This window comes from Curcuma longa, chromosome 12, assembly GCF_044706935.1.
Source record: "Curcuma longa cultivar G26 ecotype Majalengka, Jawa Barat chromosome 12, ITB_CL_G26_1.1, whole genome shotgun sequence".
Classification (NCBI taxonomy): domain Eukaryota; kingdom Viridiplantae; phylum Streptophyta; class Magnoliopsida; order Zingiberales; family Zingiberaceae; genus Curcuma; species Curcuma longa.
The window spans coordinates 1,707,728-1,727,748 of record NC_133872.1 but is presented as its reverse complement, the minus strand read 5'-3'; the positions used below and the strand labels follow the sequence as shown (position 1 = coordinate 1,727,748).

At 37.3% G+C, this 20,021-nt stretch overlaps 2 protein-coding genes across 2 annotated transcripts; both read left to right on the top strand.

The window, feature by feature from the left end:
• Positions 1-334: 334 nt before the first annotated feature.
• On the top strand, positions 335-17,564 carry LOC141843372 (long chain acyl-CoA synthetase 6, peroxisomal-like). Its single transcript, XM_074731449.1, has 23 exons — positions 335-585; positions 1,642-1,702; positions 1,768-1,845; positions 2,109-2,180; positions 2,266-2,347; positions 3,764-3,869; positions 3,952-4,028; positions 4,382-4,426; positions 4,510-4,596; positions 8,838-8,927; positions 9,039-9,118; positions 9,209-9,302; positions 10,044-10,132; positions 10,256-10,344; positions 10,698-10,827; positions 10,912-11,030; positions 13,952-14,075; positions 14,154-14,240; positions 15,773-15,876; positions 15,954-16,039; positions 16,893-16,979; positions 17,058-17,144; positions 17,220-17,564. Exons 1-23 carry the CDS (start codon positions 468-470, stop codon positions 17,316-17,318), a joined length of 2,091 nt encoding a protein of 696 aa, XP_074587550.1. The 5' UTR covers positions 335-467; the 3' UTR covers positions 17,319-17,564.
• Positions 17,565-18,840: 1,276 nt separating this feature from the next.
• On the top strand, positions 18,841-20,021 carry LOC141843701 (metacaspase-9). The gene is given in 3 exon segments (XM_074731750.1): positions 18,841-18,877; positions 18,880-19,209; positions 19,293-20,021. Coding segments are annotated over 3 exon segments (1,014 nt in total). The 3' UTR covers positions 19,940-20,021.

The window sequence follows — 20,021 nt, the reverse complement described above, 5'->3', positions numbered from 1 at the left end:
TCGACGAATCATACCCAATGATTCGTAGCCCATTCGTTTACCTGAGCTCTCTATCATTTCAAAAGTTCGTGGGGTTCACACCGACTGTTAGGAAATGCCGGTAAGACAATGGGTTAACTCGAAAGAACCGTCTAATTCGCATTTCTAGAGGTCTTTTATCCATTTCCTGCCACGCAATCCGGAAATGGTGTCTGCTGCCCCGACGTAAACATCTGCGCCGTCCCCGCGTGGAAAAAACCGGCGAGGAAAGAAAGCTCACGACGGAAGGTTAGGATTGGGTGCGACTATTAAGAGACCATCCACAGAATGGGAGAGTTATGGTTTTTTGGCCAGTGTCTGTGTTCCTTTTTCTGGCAGCCTCGTTTTGATCGCGATCCAGAGGGAGTAGGCGTGGCAGAAGGCGGCGCAGGAAATCCCAGAAAGAAAGCAAGAAGGAAAGAGAGGGGTGATAGAGAGCAAATCGAGGCATGGAATCCGCTGCCCAACGCCGGCTGCGGGCCATCTCCGGCCATCTTCTCGCCTCTGGCGATCGGGATGGGAGTTCTAACCTGAGCACCAACGCCACCGTCGGCGAGTTTGTGCTTGGTACATGTTCTTCTCCATTCTCTTGGTTCTAGATCGAGTTCTATTTCGTAGTGTTTTTCCCGTTTCATCTTCCGCTTCCTGTGTAGTTTAAAACTGGTAACATGCTCATTCCCTTCTTGCATCGGCAATATGATTATTGTAAAAGGATTCTTTCTTGACGACTAAAGTAGCTAGAAAATAATTCCTGATTCGTCCAACTACCATGGAAAAGTGGAGGATAAAGCGAGTTGCCGATGGAGTGGTTTTTTTTTTCCTTCCGTACGGCGTGTTTAAAAATTACACTCGTGACTCCATATTATCGCTTACTCTTTTTTCTTTCTTTTTCCTGCCTTCTAATAGTTCCTGGTTCTCTCGCTCATTGTTTTGATATATAATTTTTTTTTTATCTTATGATGTCAACGTCATGCAATCCGCCTTAAACCAACAAACTTCAAAAGTCCTTTTTAGTTAAAGTTGTTGATATGTGAATTGATTCTGAGGACCTCTGACCATTGCCAAATCTGACTTCGAAGTAAAGAGTTATGGGGAGGATTTTTTTTTCTTGTCTTGCTTGTGCTAGTGGGGCAAGAGTCAATACGATGTGAGATACAATTGCTAAATCTTGTAAGCATGGAGGTTATATTTACTCTCTTGTAAGCATGGAGGTTATATTCACTTTGATAAGCATGGAGGTTATTTTCAATTTCTTCTGTTCACTTTGAAGGAAGAGCAGAGGATGAATATATTTAATTTTGTGCAATTCCTTCATTTTATTTCAACATGAATTTTGTGAAAATAAAGGAAAGGAAATTTGAATATTAGTAAACACAAAAATATGCCTGACATCATTTCCTTCCTGTCAACTTCATCCAAGTAAACAAGAATGCAAGATGAACATAAGTGAGTGGATGAATTCATTTCTTTTCTTTTCCCTCACTTAAATCACTCACCTTCTCTTGTCTTTCTTCCTCTCCAAGTAAACACAACATTAGTCACCTATGCTTATAATTAATGATAGTTCTGTTTTGTCACTGTTGTAAATTAGATTTTCTTATCTCATGTATTTTGGTTGTGCAGCACAGGGTTACAGTGTTGTTCTTCCTGAGAAATTGCAAACTGGGAAATGGAATGTTTACAGGTAGACTTTATACCAGGGTTGCACATCTGCCTATGGTTTACCTAACAATTATTTTAACTTGGCAGATCTGCAAGATCACCACTGAAGCTAGTCTCTAGTTTTGCAGAGCATCCGGATATTGCAACACTGCATGATAATTTTGAGTCAGTATATATTTAATTTCTATTTTGTTCTATTAAGCTCTTCTCCAAGCTCATGAAATCAGTAGTTTTATTTATTATCACACACCATAAAATATTTATAAAGAGTGTTTTTTGCTATTAGTTTTATTACATATGAACACTAATTCACATTAAACTGTCATCTTCTATATACAATTCCTTTTTCAAGGTCTTTTCTGAGAAATATCACTTACTCAATATGATTACTGTCACACTTAATGGTGCTTTGCTTAAATGACTATTAGACATGCTGTAAAGACCTTCCGAAATTACAAATATTTGGGGACAAGGATTCGTACGGATGGAACAGTTGGGGAGTAAGGCACTTCTAATTTGTCTTTTGAGATGCCTATCATGTTATTTTATTCTACTTTTATTTATGGTGTTAGTGCTTTTTTGAAGATACAAGTGGATGACCTATGGAGAAATTGGTTCCTGTCGGACAGCAGTAGGATCTGGCCTCATTTATCATGGAATACCTAAGGTAAGCAATAATCAATCATATATATTATTTTGGTTGATTATGATGAAAAATGAGTAAATAAAAGTTCTTGCAAGATGAGAAGGATAAGAAGACTTGTCTTAATATACCATTAGGAAAGAGTAACTGCTACAAAGGTTCCTTTTTGTTATATAAGTGGCTTGAAAAATTTCAATCTAGCGGACTTTTGTGTAGTGGGGAGTACTAATTAAGTGGAAGCCCATCAGTTTCTATATAGGAGTAGGCATAAAAACCAATATATCCAATCCAACTGGAACGTGAACCAAACTAATTCAAAAATGTCAGATTCTTTGGGAGTTGTTTATTCAATATTTTTTTATTTAGGGTTCGGATTGGTTTTCTGGTTCTTATATAAATCCCCAAAAATGTTTGACCCTTTACCATATTATACAAGGTATTTAATATATATTGGATTAATTTAATTATTTATTATTTAGTTAATTAATAGTTATATATATTCTATATGCTTTATGTTATCAAATATTAATTGTATATTCAATTATTTAAAAACTTAGTTAATTTTCAGGGAGCTTTATAAATGTAATTTGCATTGAGTTTCTGATTTGTTCAACGATTTCCTGTACTCACTAGATTGATCAATTTGTCTCCGTCATCTGCTCCTGTCTTAGTCATATGTCCTCGCCTTGTGTCTTTTCTCCCATGTTAGCAACTTAAGTCCCCTTACAACATCTTTTCTACCTTTCTACCTTCCATGATCTCATGAGATCATGGTTGTTCATTAGAATGATTAGGATCTATTGTAAATGGCTCAAAATGCTCACTTGTCATTGTTGACATTTTTATTTAGCTACTTGAAATCCTTCATATTTAGTGAGAAGAATTATGAACAATTTCTTTCTGTTGATAGCAGTCTCTTGCAACTGAAACACGACAACTATTGTATTTCATTTTTCAATCCACATTTCATAGTTTTGGTTTAATTCTTGTATATTGATTTTGTGAATTTGCAGGACTTGCATTTGATTGCAAAACTGTTGTGAATTATAGCTTTCTTATATACGTTTTTATAACTCTTAGAAAAACCTTATATTTTGCTTCTGTCAATTTGCACAAAATTAGTATAAAATAACCCAAATTCCTACAAGCTCTATGATTCCAGGAAACCCCAAATTCCTGCAACCTGAACCCTACCATACCTTTTTTTTTTCTCAGTTACGTGTCCGGTAATAACCTAGACAGGGTAGGGTCTTTTATTTATTTATTTTATAAAACCAACTCGACTCAACTGGTGCCTACCCTTAGCTAAGTCTATTCATTTCATGCACCTTACCTTAATTTATTGGTGCTGTGGGTTTGATGAATTAAGTAGTTAGATTTGATTGATCTTTCTTCATCTTGTCTTTAACAAGAAATCATTCTAATATGCTTTATGGACAGGGTGCATGCGTGGGACTCTATTTTATAAACAGACCAGAGTGGATCATTTTTGACCATGCCTGCTCAGCATACTCTTATATATCTGTGCCTCTTTATGATACACTGGGTATGTTTTTTCTCACTTGCCTTTGTGTTTCTTTTCCTATTCGTTTGGTTGGTAATCAGTACAAGCATTGGCATGTCTGCAGGACCAGATGCTGTGCAGTATATAGTTAATCATGCATCAGTTGAGGTCATTATTTGTGTACCCCAAACACTGAGCATTGTGAGTTCGGATCCCATGCTTTCTCTTTGGTGTTTGATTTTTCGCTTAAGGCACGATAAACCAAAAATCCACATGCATTTATTTTCTGTTCTCCTCCTGCCAAATTTCCTAGGGTCCCTTCACACCCTGGATTTTTTAAAGTTGCAAAAACCAATATTTATCTATCTCCTTTTTTCTTTGATTGTCCTGATTCCTTGCTATGCAGATTTCCTCCTAATTATATTCTATTCTTGAAGTTCTTTAAGTTGTTTTAAACCAAATGCTAACCTCTACTACTGTCTCTGATTTTAAATCTTTATTGAGCACAATGTTGATTTCATATTTGAAAGTGAAACTTATATTTTTGTTTGCAGCTACTTAGCTTCTTATCTCAGATGCCTTCTCTTCGTTTGATAGTGGTAAGGTTACTGAAAGCTATTTCTTTATTCTGATCATGAATAATTGCCTCCAGTTTTTTCCTTAATTTTGATTTCTTTCATAGGTTGTTGGTGGAATAGATGAGAATATGCCCTTGGTTTCTTCAGCAATTTCGGTGAAGATTATTACTTATTCAAAACTGCTTAGTCAAGTAAGTTGCTTTTACCTTATGTCTTAAATTTTCTCAAGAGCCAATATTATGCAGCAAATAGAATTAAAGAACTAATGTAGACTTATATCTTATTTTGTCGTTCTTTAGAAACACTTAACAAGGCTTGATGATTAAGACTTTAGAAACATTTAACAATGTTTGTTTTTAATACACTGGAATGGTTTATATCAATGGAATATCTGTAGGTTGTGGGACTTAATGGAATATTTGTGTTTTGTTACCTCTTCTGCATAGAAATTGTGCTATTTGAGTCTTTTATTTTGATCAACTGAATATCAGCTCTTCCTTTTAATCTTTTATTTATTGAATGATACTTAAACCTATGTGTCACAGTGCAAATTCCAAAATGCCTAAATAGTTGCAGTAGTAGGTCCATCAAGTCAAGGTATTAACCAGAATTACATCATTTTCAGTCCACCGCACAATTCGACCGAAGACTTGAAATCCATCTTTACTGTCACGCCCTGTACGAGCTAGACTTACTATGACATTAGCTTGGCTCTCTATGCGTGAACTATAATAATGTCAGAGCAAAATATAGTAAAACTAACTAAATATACCTGACTACATGCATACCTCTGAAATAACTCCACTAGTGTTATGTATATATCTCAACAATTTACTTGGTAGTCAAAGAAAAGGAGAGTGAGCACAAAGTGTAAAGTGGAGTTAAAGAGATGTGCATGAAAACATAATCAAAAGAGCAACAACATAATTTATAATTATTCCTTAACATTTATCTTATATTGTCTTTTGAATTATATTTATCAGTTTTTCTTAATTTCTCATTTTCCAACATTACACACATTATAGTCTTATTTTATTTATCACTCAACATAGCCTATTGAGTGGGTGAACCACATATAACATCCTCAACAAGGATGTGTCGTATAAGTAACGGTGAATGACCTGCATTCCACCTAATATGAACACATCATATATAAATGAAAATCTCAAGGTGAGTGATCTGCAACCCATTCAAGAAGGATGCATCGTGTATAAGAGTAAATGACCTACAATCTACTCGTAATGAAAAGCATCGTATGTGTAGGGTCCCCAAGGATGTCTGTATCTCCACAATGGCATGATATTGTCCACTTTGGGCCTAAGCCCTTATGGTTTTGTTCTTGGGCTCTCCCCAAAAGGCCTCATGCCAATGGAGATATCTTCCATCCTTTTAAACCCATGATCTTTTCCATGTGTTTTAGATGTGAGACTATGTTTGCACCTTTGCAACCCAACAATCCCCCCCTCAAACAAAGGACCACAGGCCCCTCTCAAACGGAAAGCCTCCGTTTGATGTCTGAATCCTCGACCCACCAGGACTTCCTGCCCCTCGGTCCACCCTGACCTACTAGGACTTCCTGCCCAGCCGCAACCAGGACTTCCTGCCCCTCGGTCCACCCGACCTACTAGGACTTCTTGCCCAGCCGCAACCAGGACTTCATGACCCTCGGTCTACCCGACCTACTAGGACTTCCTGCTCAGCCGCAACCAGGACTTCATGCCCCTCGGTCTACCCGACCTACTAGGACTTCCTGTCCGGTGTCTGGTCCTCTTGATTCAAACACGGGAGCCCCCACTTCCTTTGTTTTTTTTTAAGGTTCAACCCACATGGTTAGATCCGGATCATGACTCATCCGGCGGTTAGTCCGGTGAAGAGCGGCCTCGCTCTGATACCAATTGTAGGGTCCCCAAGGATGTCTGTATCTCCACAATGACATGATATTGTCCACTTTGGGCCTAAGCCCTCATGGTTTTGTTCTTGGGCTCTCTCCAGAAGGCCTTATGCCAATGGAGATATCTTTTCCATCCTTTTAAACCCATGATCTTTTCCATGTGTTTAAGATGTGGGACTATGTTTGCACCTTTGCAACCCAACAGTATGTATGCACAAATACATGCATAAATCGGGTGAACGATCTGCAATCCACCTAAAAGAGATGTATCGTATGTTCATGGTGTGAACGGCCTGCAATCCACCCAATATGAAATACATCATGTGAATGTACATACATAAGCGCGCGCGCACGCGCGCGCGCGCACACACACACACACACACACACACACATATATATATATATATATATATATATATATATATAGGATGAACGACCTGTAATCCATCCGAAAAGTGCCTCACATAAGAATAGGGTGAACGACCTGCAATCCACCCTATGAGGAAAATTTCATCTCAATTTGTTTGAAGTTTAGGCACACGCAGAAAGATTCGAAAGCTCTTTCGAATTGCGGAGCAAAGAGTTCTATATTTATAGAGTTATTTCCCTCATTACTCTGATATAATTAATCTCATATCTTTTATAACCATTAGAACTGAAGTTTCGTAACACGAGAGTTACATTCCCTTTATTAACTTGGTTGAGAAGTTATCTAACTTCTGACTAGCATCAAGCCAAAGCTTTCTCTCGTATTATTCAATTTTTGATAATAATGTCATTTACATTATTTGTTCACTTCAAATTCTCATGAAGTTTGCATTCTCTTTTAGAAGATTATCTAAAATTCCCCTTATCTCTCAATTTCCTAATCTAAATGGCATTGATCAATTTTGATAGGGTGTAAAATTTGATACACAACACGTATAAAAGAATAACCAAGTATAAAGATATGATCAAGCAAATCGAAGTATATACAAGCATGTAATTTATTTTTTTCCCTCTACCAGATAGAATACAAACCTTAAATAATTCATCAGAATGTTAGAAACTCGGGCCCACAATCAAAACCAACTAGCGCTGCATTTTGTTTGCTTCTTCAGGACAAAATACCCCATTAATTTTCTTCTTATATGGTCTGTACACAAACACAAACTCGTGCTCACGCCGTGAGCAGCAAGTTATTATTTTTTTAACTCAAAGATTATCAAATGGTATTGTACTAAACCAATACATGCTTGTTATTGTCTTAAGAATGGGATAGATGCTTGCTGTTGTCTTAAGAATGGGATAGCAAGGACTCTGAACCAAAACTATGAATGCATCATCAGCAATCTTATCTGTGATAGTTCTGGCATTGAGAAATTATTGGGCCTTACTTTCATGGAATTATGACATAACTATTATTATACTTTTTACACACATATACTTTCTTATACAACTGCTACTAACTTTTAGATTTAAAATTTAATGCACTTACATTCACTACTCTTTTATTGCCACAATCTGAATACTAGATTAATTTTGATCTATCGCTAGTGTAGGTTTTAAAACAGTATCGCAAATTCTATATTTAAATGGTTTTTACTTGGTATCAGAGTTATAAGAAATTGTTGGCCCTTACTATCATGAAGTTATGACATAAAAAAATGAAAAAGAGAAGCGCGTTCTTAAGACAAGAATTGTTGGCCCTTACTGTGAAGTGCCGAACCCAAAAAAAAAAACAAAGCAAAAACTCACAACGATCAAGCAGGAAGAAAGGGATCCAAGTTATTCTCTTGTAAAACGTAGACTTAATCATGCACGAAAGAAATCAAAGAGCCAAGCAAAAAAAACTCCACCTCAGTGCTGTGACAACGTGTGACGGTTGCGACGATATGTGGCGGTGACGATGATGTGCGATGGCTGCGACAACGTGCGACGGCTGCAACAATGTGCGGCGGCGACGACCACGTGAGATGGCGACGACGACGACGACATGCGGCGGCGACGATGACGATGACAAGGAGCAAGGACGGCGGTGGCGGCGTGAGGAATTTGAGGGTGCATTAGGGTTTTGGAGTTAGAGAGGTTTTAAAGATCCTTTATTTGCATTTTTGCATAAAGGTCCAACAAGTTTTAAAATTTTTAACTAAGATTTTTTTAATTATTTCAAGATATAACATTTACATTCTGAATGATGGTCATGGTGGAGAGGCATTTGGTCTGCTGATTGTTTTTAGGAACATGCTTGAAGTCAATTCTTTTGAGAGGATACATGTGGCAAAATGGAAAATGAACATTCTAGGAACTAAAAAAAAAGATCCTTGGCCTACAATTTTAGCCAAACGTTGATTTTTTTTCCATCACTTCAATTATTATTTGGAGTTCTTGTATCAATCTTCCATTTTTTTAAGCTGATTACAGGAAATTGAAATCCCTGACCCATTACTTGTTTTTAATCAAAATCATTGTCTTTCTCCAACATAAATTCCTGCCAGCTACATGCATCTTTAAGTGCAATCTTCTGTTCTTACCCTCAATTAATCCTGCATTGTTAATTAGGGGCAAAGTAATATTCAGAGACATTGCCCACCAAAATCTGAAAATGTTGCAACCATCTGCTATACCAGTGGTACAACTGGGACACCTAAGGTACTCTAAAAGTTTCAGTTTGGTACAAAATGCTGTATGGATCTTCATTTAGAAGATAATATCTTCTCATATTTGTTATTTGACTTGTAATGGATGATTGATGTGCAATAGGGAGTTGTACTTACTCATGGAAACTTGATTTCAAATGCTGCTGGATCTAGCTTGATTATGAAGTTCTATCCTTCAGATGTGTTAGTGATTCTTATCTGTGGTTGATGTTTCTTGTTCATCTATCAGGTTGATTAAGGCGTGTCTAAATATTTATTTGTTTTCTCTTGCAGGTATATATCATATCTGCCTTTGGCTCATATCTATGAGCGTGTTAACCAGATTTTGTTGGCATATTTTGGAGTTGCAGTTGGTTTCTATCAGGGGGTCTGAATTTCTTTTCTGCTATGACATTATTTGTTAAGCAAAAAAATTCTAGAACTTCTAATTTTATAAAATAACATGGAAATAGCTAGGACTTCTGAATTGGTTGAATTTTTGTATGAAAGATTGAGAGTAGTGCTAGACTTATTTTCAATAAAAGTCCTTTTATGGTTTGGCCAGGACTTACAACATTGCTAGTTTTTTTTGTAACTTATAGAGACTAGCATTATGAAGACTTTTGACATGTTTGGTGGTTCTAAGCTGCATAGTTTGTTTGTTATAGTAGGTTGAGAAACTTGAATTCTCATGTTCCTGTTTCTAGTACTTTAGATCATGTTAGATGCAACAGAAATGTAATGATCAAACTGGTAGATATTTGTCTGAGTAATGAAACTGTACACAGACTGCTCAGAGTTAAGATAGTGTGGTCCAAATGGAGTATACCGTTTTAGCTGCAATGCTTTATTTTTATTCAATTTAATAGTGAGGGAAAGAAGTAATGTAGCTGTGTTAGCACGGCCACCTATTTATTCACTTAAATAAAAAATATCAGTTCCTGTCCAACTGATTTTCTTCTTACTATATAGTTCTTTCATTGTTGGGAAGTGCCACTACCATTTCAATTGCTGGCGTACCCAAGATTAAAATCCTTAAATGTTCAAAGTTCCACTTCTTTGATAATAGCTGCAAAGTTGTATCTAATTATCTTTTCCATATTCTTTATAAGGGTTACTCTATTTCCAGGATAATTTGAAGCTAATGGAGGATATGACAGCTCTTAGGCCTACCTTATTTGCTAGTGTCCCTCGATTATACAACAGAATCTATGATGGGTAACTTGTTGTTATCTATATTTTTCCCACCAAATAATTAATATATGTAGCCTTTGGTATAATTTTATATATGAATTAATGCATCATTTGCCATTGACTGTTATGTAACTCATTTCATTTTAGTGTTATGAATGCGGTGAAGACATCTGGTGGCCTGCGAGAGAGATTATTTAATGCTGCCTACAATGCCAAGATGCAAGCAATAACAAATGGTAAGAGGCCAAGAGCTGAACTTATCTAAAAAAAAAGAAATGATGCATCTCTAATTCAAAAACATATGTCTATGCTGGATGTCATTTGACCCTGTATCAATTTAACAGATGTTCACTGCTGTGCATATGTGTGTGAACTATCTTAAACCAAACTACACATTTTTGAAGTAATCACTGATGGACAACTATTTTCTCAAAATTTGATTATATTACTCTTCAAAACTTACATGAACTTTATAAATATCTAAAGGTTCTATTGATAATGAATGTGTATCGAAAGCGAATTATGAGAAGGATTCATAGTTGAGATCCTTGTTGTTTTAGTCAATAAAAGTTATCTATTATCTTTTCAGGAAAGAACCCATCACCAATTTGGGATCGATTAGTATTTAACAAAATCAGAGAAAAGCTTGGAGGCCGTGTCCGATTCATGACTTCAGGTGCCTCTCCATTGTCAGCAGATGTTATGGATTTTCTAAGAGTGTAAGGAAAATTCCTAATACTGTAAATAGATCTGCTTTTACTGTTGTGATTTGCTCATTGACTTGCTGCTAATCTACCTTCCAGGTGCTTTGGTGGTCTGGTTCTTGAAGGCTATGGGATGACAGAGTCATCTTGTATCATTAGTACAATGGACATTGGTGACAATTTAACTGGTCATGTTGGTTCTCCACACCCTGCTTGTGGTGAGTTTGAATATTACTACTTGAAAAGTGATCTGAAATTTCTTTTTTTCACATGTGCAGATATTATACATGGTTTTTCCTTTATGGATACTATAGTCGGTTTCAGATGAGTTACTGATTGATACATTGCTGTTGTTGTTATTCTCCCTAGTAAATTTAAGTATATGATTTTCCTTTTTTTCTTGCTCACTTTTTCTTCCCACTCTATAATCCAAGAGCACTTGTATTAACTTAAAGAACTAAATGGTGGTGTTAATCTTTGATCATTAGATAAACCTTTAACACAAACAATGCATCTAATATTCTACTTTGCATATTTGATGCTTAGAAAAAAGGATTGGCATCTCAAACCTCTCACTAAGATCTATGTACTTGTATTGTCGGGTCTAAACTATCAATGTCAATTCTAAAATTCCCTTTCCCCTCCCCCCTCTCTCTTCTTTTTGTGTATAGACTAGTTGGAACCAAGGTTTAAAATATCGAACCGTGCCGAGGTTTCGGTCCCGGACCGGAATGATACAGTTTCGGTACCGTACCGTACCATACCGGTACCGTTTCGGTATTTTTAAAATATAAAAATATATTAACTAAAATAAAAAATTTAATTTAAATATTTAAAAATAAAATTTTTAAAAAATAATAAGATGATTTTAGAGAATTTAATAAAGTCTATTTAAATTATTCCCAACTATAGCTAGGAATTATTAAAATCTTAATTAAACCCTAAGTTTAAAAAAAACGCGAACGACCTTGCGCGCGGAGGCGTCGCCAGGCCCGCACGGCGCCTCTGGTGGCGTCGCTGGGCCCGGGCGGCGCTTCCGGTGGCGTCGTCGGGCCCGGGCGACACCTCCGGCGGCGTCTCCCGGTCGGAAATGCAGTGTCGGTGCTGTACCGGTGCCGCTCCGTCAGCGGAATGAAAAATTTCGGCCGTATCGCGCGATACGGCTCGAAATTTCAATCCTTGGTTGGAACTTTTGTTGATTAGAGTAGGTCTAGAGCAAGGCTTGAAATATCGTTGCATGCTAGAGTTTTGTTGTTCTTTTGGACGGTATGGTTTTGGAACCAGGCCATGCTGGCACACTTGATTTGAAGATCACCTGTAATGAGTTTAATCTTTAACAAGTTTCTCACCTAATGACTATACGTTTCTAAAGTTAAATTGAGTGTTGTGTAGTGGATATGAACATTGATTCTTGTAGCATCCAACTGAGTAATCCTATGATTTTACATAATTCGTATTAAGTAATGCTCCCAAAACGCCTTGTAAAATTAATGTCTTCACATGTTGATAAACATATCTCAGTTGTTGTTGTTAGTTCTTGTTCATAAATATATCTCAGTCAACCACTGAGAGTTGGGTTTGGTTGTCATAATTAAAACTACAAGAGCAATAGATAAATGTAAGATATGAATACATCTTGGCTTCTTTGACTCTGACATCACTCTTCTCTACTATTGTTGCTGCACCAATTGATGGGGTTGAAAAAAGTCAATATATTTGCTTGTAATCAAAATTTTACTGCAATTGATTCCCAAAAAGGAAAAAAGAGGTGCAGGTTATGAGTATTAAATATGTTATATTTTCAGTTCTGGTTGGGGTTTTCTGTTTCTTATATAAAACTCTGAAGATTATCTGAACCACTATTATATACTATATAGTATATAATTAAATTATATATCATGTAGTTAATTAATAGTTATATTTTAAATATATTGTATGTTACCGAATGTCATTTGTATAAATTATTAATTAATAATCTAGTTAATTTTACTGGAGTTGCATGGCCAGGACTTATTTTCTTTCCCTTTTGGCTTATGGTTTCCTGTTTTGCATCCCACTATCCAACGATTTCATGAGTCAAACATTGGCCTTTGTTGTCCACCCTTGTCCACACCCTCCTCTTTTTTAGTGTTTCATGTCCTCAATATGATTAATATACAAAATTGAAGGATGAATCACGAGAAGACAGTTTTTCTATTTCAAATGGTAGCAGCCGAGATAGACTTTGTCTATTGATACCATTGGTACCATTGAGACTGTATCGCCATGGACATGATATTCACCCATGCTGGCATAGTATCAATATCAGTTGGCTATCAGATGATATGCTTCATTCATTCCAGCTATATGCTTCAACCATTCCTGCTGATATTGGTCGACATTTGAAACCATGACCAAATGTAATGATAAGGTAACAAAGTTTGATGTAAGATACAGCAAAAGGTTTTCTGTGCCTTGCTAATGCATGTAGTCAGTTATATCCTTGTTTGGCTACTTTTGCTCTAGTTCTGTGAAATATTTGCTATATATACATGCCATGAGAGAGATTATCTCTCTTGGATTAATGAATCTGCTGTTTGATTTTCACATTATTTGAACTGAACTTGAATTTTAACAGTTACCAATAATTTTTTCATTCCTTTTTAAAATATATTATTATTTACCAGTTTTGAGTGACATTTGAATGCACAATGATGATTAAGAAGAAATAAAATGCAATGTAAAAAAGAGAAGGGTAAAAGAATGATGAAATTATTGTTAAGATTACAGCAAGGCATTTAAGTATATAAATTTAATCAAGCATCATTCATCTAAGTTTAATTCAAATGAATGACATTTATGATAGGTTTGTAGACTAAAAAGACATATACGGACTATCAAATGGTGAAAATAGACTATTTCATAGTTTTTAAAGGTGAAATGTATTTGCAGCAAAATATAACATTGATTATCCACTTGTTGTTTCTTCTCATATCCCAAGATACTCTTGTTTGGTTTCTTTTTATTTTTGTTTCATATCATGTGCGACGGTATTCCCTAGCATCAATATGAATGTCGGGGTTCCACTGTTTATCAACCTTAACTCCCTCACTATTTATGGACCATATTTGCTTGTATAACAATGGAGATGTTCTGACAGAGATCAAACTTGAAGATGTTCCTGAAATGAATTACACATCTGACGACCTACCATTTCCCCGTGGAGAAATTTGTGTAAGAGGTCCACTCGTGTTTCAAGGCTATTACAAAGACGAAGTGCAGACGTAATCAAAATAACTATTATGTTTCTTACAATTCTGTTTGACTATCTTAGATTTCTGAAACCTCACTTAATTTGACAGCAAGGAGGTAATGGATGCGGATGGCTGGCTCCACACAGGAGACATAGGATTGTGGTTACCTGGAGGACGTTTAAAGATCATTGACAGGTAAATCTATTTCCTGTTTCCACACAGCAAGTATAACCGAGTTATTCTTTCTTATCTTGTTTCTAAAAATATATAATTTTGTTCTTTTTATCTCCCAACCATTGTCACCCACAAGGGAACTGAAATATAGGTGCATTATCAATATAAAGATTCAGCAATGGAAGAGTAGCTGAGTTTTTTTGTTTGTTCTTATTATCAATAGCAAGAATCATAAAGTCCAATTGATGTTAGTGATAAATATAATAGTATTGCTGAATCCAAGGATATTTTTGGGTAGATCATGTGTTAGTGTACTTGTTATCCTCGTGTGGATGTGCAATTTATATTTATGTCTAAGAGTTTTAACTTCTGCATGTTGTGCTTATGATGCCTCTTTTAAACATTGCTAGAAGTGGGGCTCGTGACTTAAGCTGATGCTTGTTGCGTTTACCTTCCGGGGAGAGAAAAGAAAAGAAAGGAAATGAGGCATTGTAATTTGTGTTTTTATAATAATTTGCCAATATGTAAACAAAGGATTGGTTAAGGACCATTGAGGAGAGAATTAGGGTTTCCTCTTCAAGGAACACTAGGTAGCCCCCACTACCTTGTATAAATAATATCAATATAGAAATTACCAATATCCCCTCGGAATTACATAATTATGAATGTATCCCAACACTCCCCTCAAGTTGGTTCAAATATATTATAAAAATTCATTTTATATGAGATATATTCTAGAACTGACAATCTCATTAGTTTGTATATCTTGATGAAGTGACAAATCAATCTTTGTATGGCATCATTTTGTGAAATAGTTAATTTGAGATTATATCCATTGCCGTTTGATTGTCATAGTAAGTCTTCATAGGTTTTGTAGTGCCATATCCTAGCTTAGTCATAAATGCTTGACCTAAATAAGCTCATATGTTAATGACACCATAGCCATATACTTTGCCTCAGCACTTGACCTGACAAGTTGCAACTATTGTTTACTTTTTTATGTTCCGGGAAATAAGATTTCTGCCATATACTTGCCTCGACGCTTGACCTCGCAACTATTGTTTACTTTTTTACGTTTCCAGCAAATAAGATTACCCCTTTTAAGAGGATACAATAACCTGATATAGATTGTTATTTGGTTGAGAGTTTGCGCAGTCTGGATCAAAATTGGGATTTGTGATGAGCATTAGGATTTATATTCTTCCACTACTTTCAATTCCTTCTGTCAATGTAATAACACATAAAAGTTGTGTTGCATTGTGATGCCCCTTCTGAATATTGCTAGATGCAGGGCTTATGCTATCATAATTTTCCTCCTGACCAATCTGCCTCATTCATTATGAACTGGAATCTGCTGTGTTTGAATAATGAAGCCCGCCCCCCTCTAATAAACAATTCATATCCTATTATCTGCTATCATTTTTGACCCGTAGGTCGGGTTTTTTGTATTACAGCTTCCAATTTCTTATCAATGGTCTGCAATTTTTTTTCTTTGTAGTCAACTTTCATCTTTATAATTACATCTTTTGTTGCATTTATGAGAAAAATTACAGGAAAAAGAACATTTTTAAGTTGGCGCAAGGTGAGTACATTGCCCCAGAAAAGATAGAGAACGTATATGCCAAATGCAAGTTTGTTTCTCAATGCTTTGTCTATGGTAAGTTCACCAACTATCATAATATAACTTTGAACTATGATTTGTGCTGTACCAATGCAAACCTTAACTGATGCCAGGTGATAGCTTCAACTCCTATCTAGTTGCGATTGTTTCAGTTGATCAAGAAGTATTAATAGCTTGGGCTGCATCTGAAGGAATAAAGGTTGGTTAGCATTCAAATTCCATTTATAATGAAACCTATTTCTGCTTAACTCTAATCCACACATACCTAAGATTCTGTTTTCTGTTCCCATTGCACTCGACCAGAACCTGGGGACTATATTTTTAACTTCTGGCTCTCATATTGTTCATCGTGCTTGTTTACTTGAGAGGAAACGTGGAGGAAAAGAAATAAGGAGATGAAAATTTCCTCTTTAGAAGAGGGAGGTAAAAAATAGCCAATTTTTCTCATATACTTTCAGCATAAAAAATAGGTGGAAAATAAGAGGAATGAATCGATTCAGGTGAGTGTCCTAATTGTCATCGTATATGATTACTCAATTTCAAATGGGCATTGAGGCTAAATAAAGTCAAATTCCACTAACTGCTAAGTAGGTAAGAACAAAGGTATCATTGCCATTTAAAAGGACCTCACCCTTCGTATACAATCTCACCAAAGATGATAGTATCGGGAGTGCAAGTTCCCTTAAAGAGGCTAAAACCCAGTGGCTACTGGTAACTATGCCAAATTATATGAAATTTAAGGATCCTTGGACCTTGGTGGATTATGTGCTAGTTCAACAATCATTGTTGAGATTAACATCCCATCCTATGAAATTAAAGTTTATTTGCATCTATATATGTTTTGTGAGATCCGGATTCAACGGGACTGTGATTCTGGGTTCTTTGTTTCTTTGTTGAACACACTGTACGAGATAAACCCTATGCATGAAGGTGTTTTCTGCTGAATTTATCTCTAGCTTGCCTTTTGGGAAGGTGGCGTAGCATATTATCTTTAATTGGTTTTTCCAACATTAGGAATTCATGACTATTTATTTTACTTTTTAAATTTTCAGTATGAAGATTTAACCCAGCTTTGTAGCGACCCACGGACAAGGGCCGCAGTCCTTGCTGATATGGATGATGTTGGAAAGCAGGCTCAGGTAACTCTTCACCTTGCCTTACCAAATCTTATATATTAGATTCAAATGCTCATAACCCTTAATTTCTATGCTTTCCAGCTGAGGGGTTTTGAATTTGTGAAAGCCGTCACTTTAGTCGTGGAACCCTTTTCTTTAGAAAATGATCTACTTACCCCAACATTCAAGGCAAGTGTTAGTTACCTTGTTTCTCCCTTTTAAATTGTATGAAATATGTTCCTTATATTGAGTTCACCTTACCAGATAAAGAGACCTCAAGCGAAGGCTTATTTTGCCAAGGCGATAGCAGATATGTATGCTGAGTTAGTGAATCATGATCCGTCACATCAGAAACCAATATAAAGTGCATCAAAATTACACCTCTCCGATGCGTGGTTGAATAATTTGCAACGCAATGCTATATTGGTGGCTACAGGTTGCAAGTGGACTCTGGATAGGAAATTGCATTATTTTGTCCAATCCTTCTCAAGGGAAAGTTTATTAGGTGCCCGTATCATGGGCGAGAGATATTGAGATGTACAAATGATTGCCTCTCAGCATTGTATTTTGAGTTATATATATTTCTCAATGATCATTGTTATTTGTTCATCTATGTGTCTACCGCCACCTTTTTGTTGCCTAGCCAGATTATAAAACTGTTGCCAATAGTAAACTTTTTCTATTGCTTATCCAAGTCTGAAGAATCTTCCACTGCATGATCTTTCTGGATCAAGTAATTCTCTTGTTCAATTTGGTATTGCTACTATTTTATTTTATTGGATATTGCAGCTTTGAATTTATTCCATTGTTTTAATATTTTATGTTTTTGGCAAATAGGTTGCGCTGGACCTGACGAGCAGGCCTAAGCACTGTTGTATTATAATATTATTTATTAACTTAGTTAAAATTATTTTAATTTAATCAAAATGTTTTAACTTGATTAAAATTGTAGTAGTTATAACTATATCTATTATAAATATAACTATTACACATGAAGTATAAATTATAGTACATCATACCCAAAATATTTTATTTTGATTAAAATTGTAATACACAATACTATATATTAAAATAATTCTTCATCATCAACTTGATTAAAATTAATCTGCTCAATAAGAAATGCTAAAAATAATCAAAATCTGTTTAATATTGTTATAAAAATACTGCGCTAGCTGCATCAACTTAAAATTAAAAGTCTGTCTTTTATTGTTTAATTTATCCATTTAGTGTTTATTTAATTGTGTTTAAAAAAGTTATCTAATATTACGTATTATATTATAACTCATTTTATATTATCCATGCAATTTTCTTATTTTAATTCAACATACATTAATTTAGTTTTATTAAATCGTTTGTAGCTATTTTCGAATCGATTTGGGCCCAAATGATAAATCCAATCGGCTGGCTAACCCATGAAATCATGCGTTTCCTCGAAATGTGGAGTGAGTTTTTCGTTGCGTCGACCCATCGGCTAAAACTTGTTTATACAGCACGACACGTTCTGGTCCAATGATCAATTAATTACTCACACAGCTACCTCGCTAGCGTCCTCATGCGTGAAGGTAAAGATGATGAGGCTAGAGGCTTGAGAGCAATGCGATCGAAGATGAGAAAGAGTCAGCTTGAAAGCAAGTCCTTCTTAAATTTAAAACTTGCACGCAATCCATCCGCCCTGAATATTGCTGCGTAACAAACTGATCGCTTCATCCTTCATCATCCATGTTGCTGGCCATATCGGACGTGTTACGACTCTATAAAAATACGAATAATTAATAAGTTTTTTCCCCTCACTATAAATCTCCATCAAGCTTGGAGCAAGACGGTAGAGGAGCTCGCCAAACTGACAACAGTACCTTTGCACCGGCAGTTCACGAGGAGTAGAGAAATGGACGGCGGAAAGTCGCAGCAGAGACAGCAGCAGCAGTTGTTTTGGTGGGCTGCAACTACGATCACACCCGCTTCCAGCTCAGCGGTTGCATCAATGACGCCCGCTCCATGCGCCACCTCCTCCTCTCCCGATTCGCCTTCTCCCCCGACGACGTCCTCCTCCTCACCGACGACGCCGCAGACTCCCCCCACCTCCTCCCCACCGGCGTCAACATCCGTAACGCCCTCTCCTCCATGGTCGGCCGCGCCGCCCCCGGCGACGTCCTCTTCTTTCACTACAGCGGCCACGGCACTCTCGTCGACCCCGTCTGGCCCCTGCACCACCGCGAAGAAGCCATCGTCCCCTGCGATTTCAATCTCATCACCGGTGCGCCTCGTTTGGTCGTTAAATCGACCAGTTTAATCGATTGCAAGAGATTAAAAAAAAATTGAATTTTGGTATGCATGCAGATGTGGATTTCCGGGGACTGGTGGACCGCGTGCCGAGCGGCGCAACCTTCACGATCGTCTCCGACTCCTGCCACAGCGGTGGACTCATCGACCACGAGAAGGAACAAATCGGCCCCTCCTCCGCCGTGACCGCCGCAGCGGCGCCTGCTCCCCGAAGCCGAACGCTGCCACTCGAGTCCGTGGTGCACCACCTCGCCTCGCTGTCCAACCTCGCCTCCCCGCACGTCGCCGACCACTTGGTGGAGCTCTTCGGCACTGAGGCGAGCGCCAAGTTCGCCTCCTCCCACGTCGCGGCGCCGCGCCGCCGCGGCGACGACGAGGGGATACTTCTCAGCGGGTGCCAGACGAACGAGACGTCGGCGGACATGGAACCGGAGGCTGACGGCGAAGCCAGCGGGGAGGCGTACGGGGCGTTCACCAACGCGATAAGGATGGTGTTGCTGCAGAGGAAGGAAGGGGAAGTGATGAGTAATAGGGAGTTGGTGATGGGGGCGAGGAGGTTGCTGCGGGCTCAGGGCATCTCGCAGCATCCGTGCCTCTACTGCAGTGACGGAAACGCCGAGAAACCCTTCTTGATGTGGCCACCGGTACCGGCGCCGGCGCCGACGGAGGAGAAGCAGAAGCAGGGGACGCACGCGAGCTTGTAATAATTGAACGCTTCATTGATTGTTATAAAAAACCACTACATATTTATAATTTAAATTGGAACATGAATAATATATAAATCAA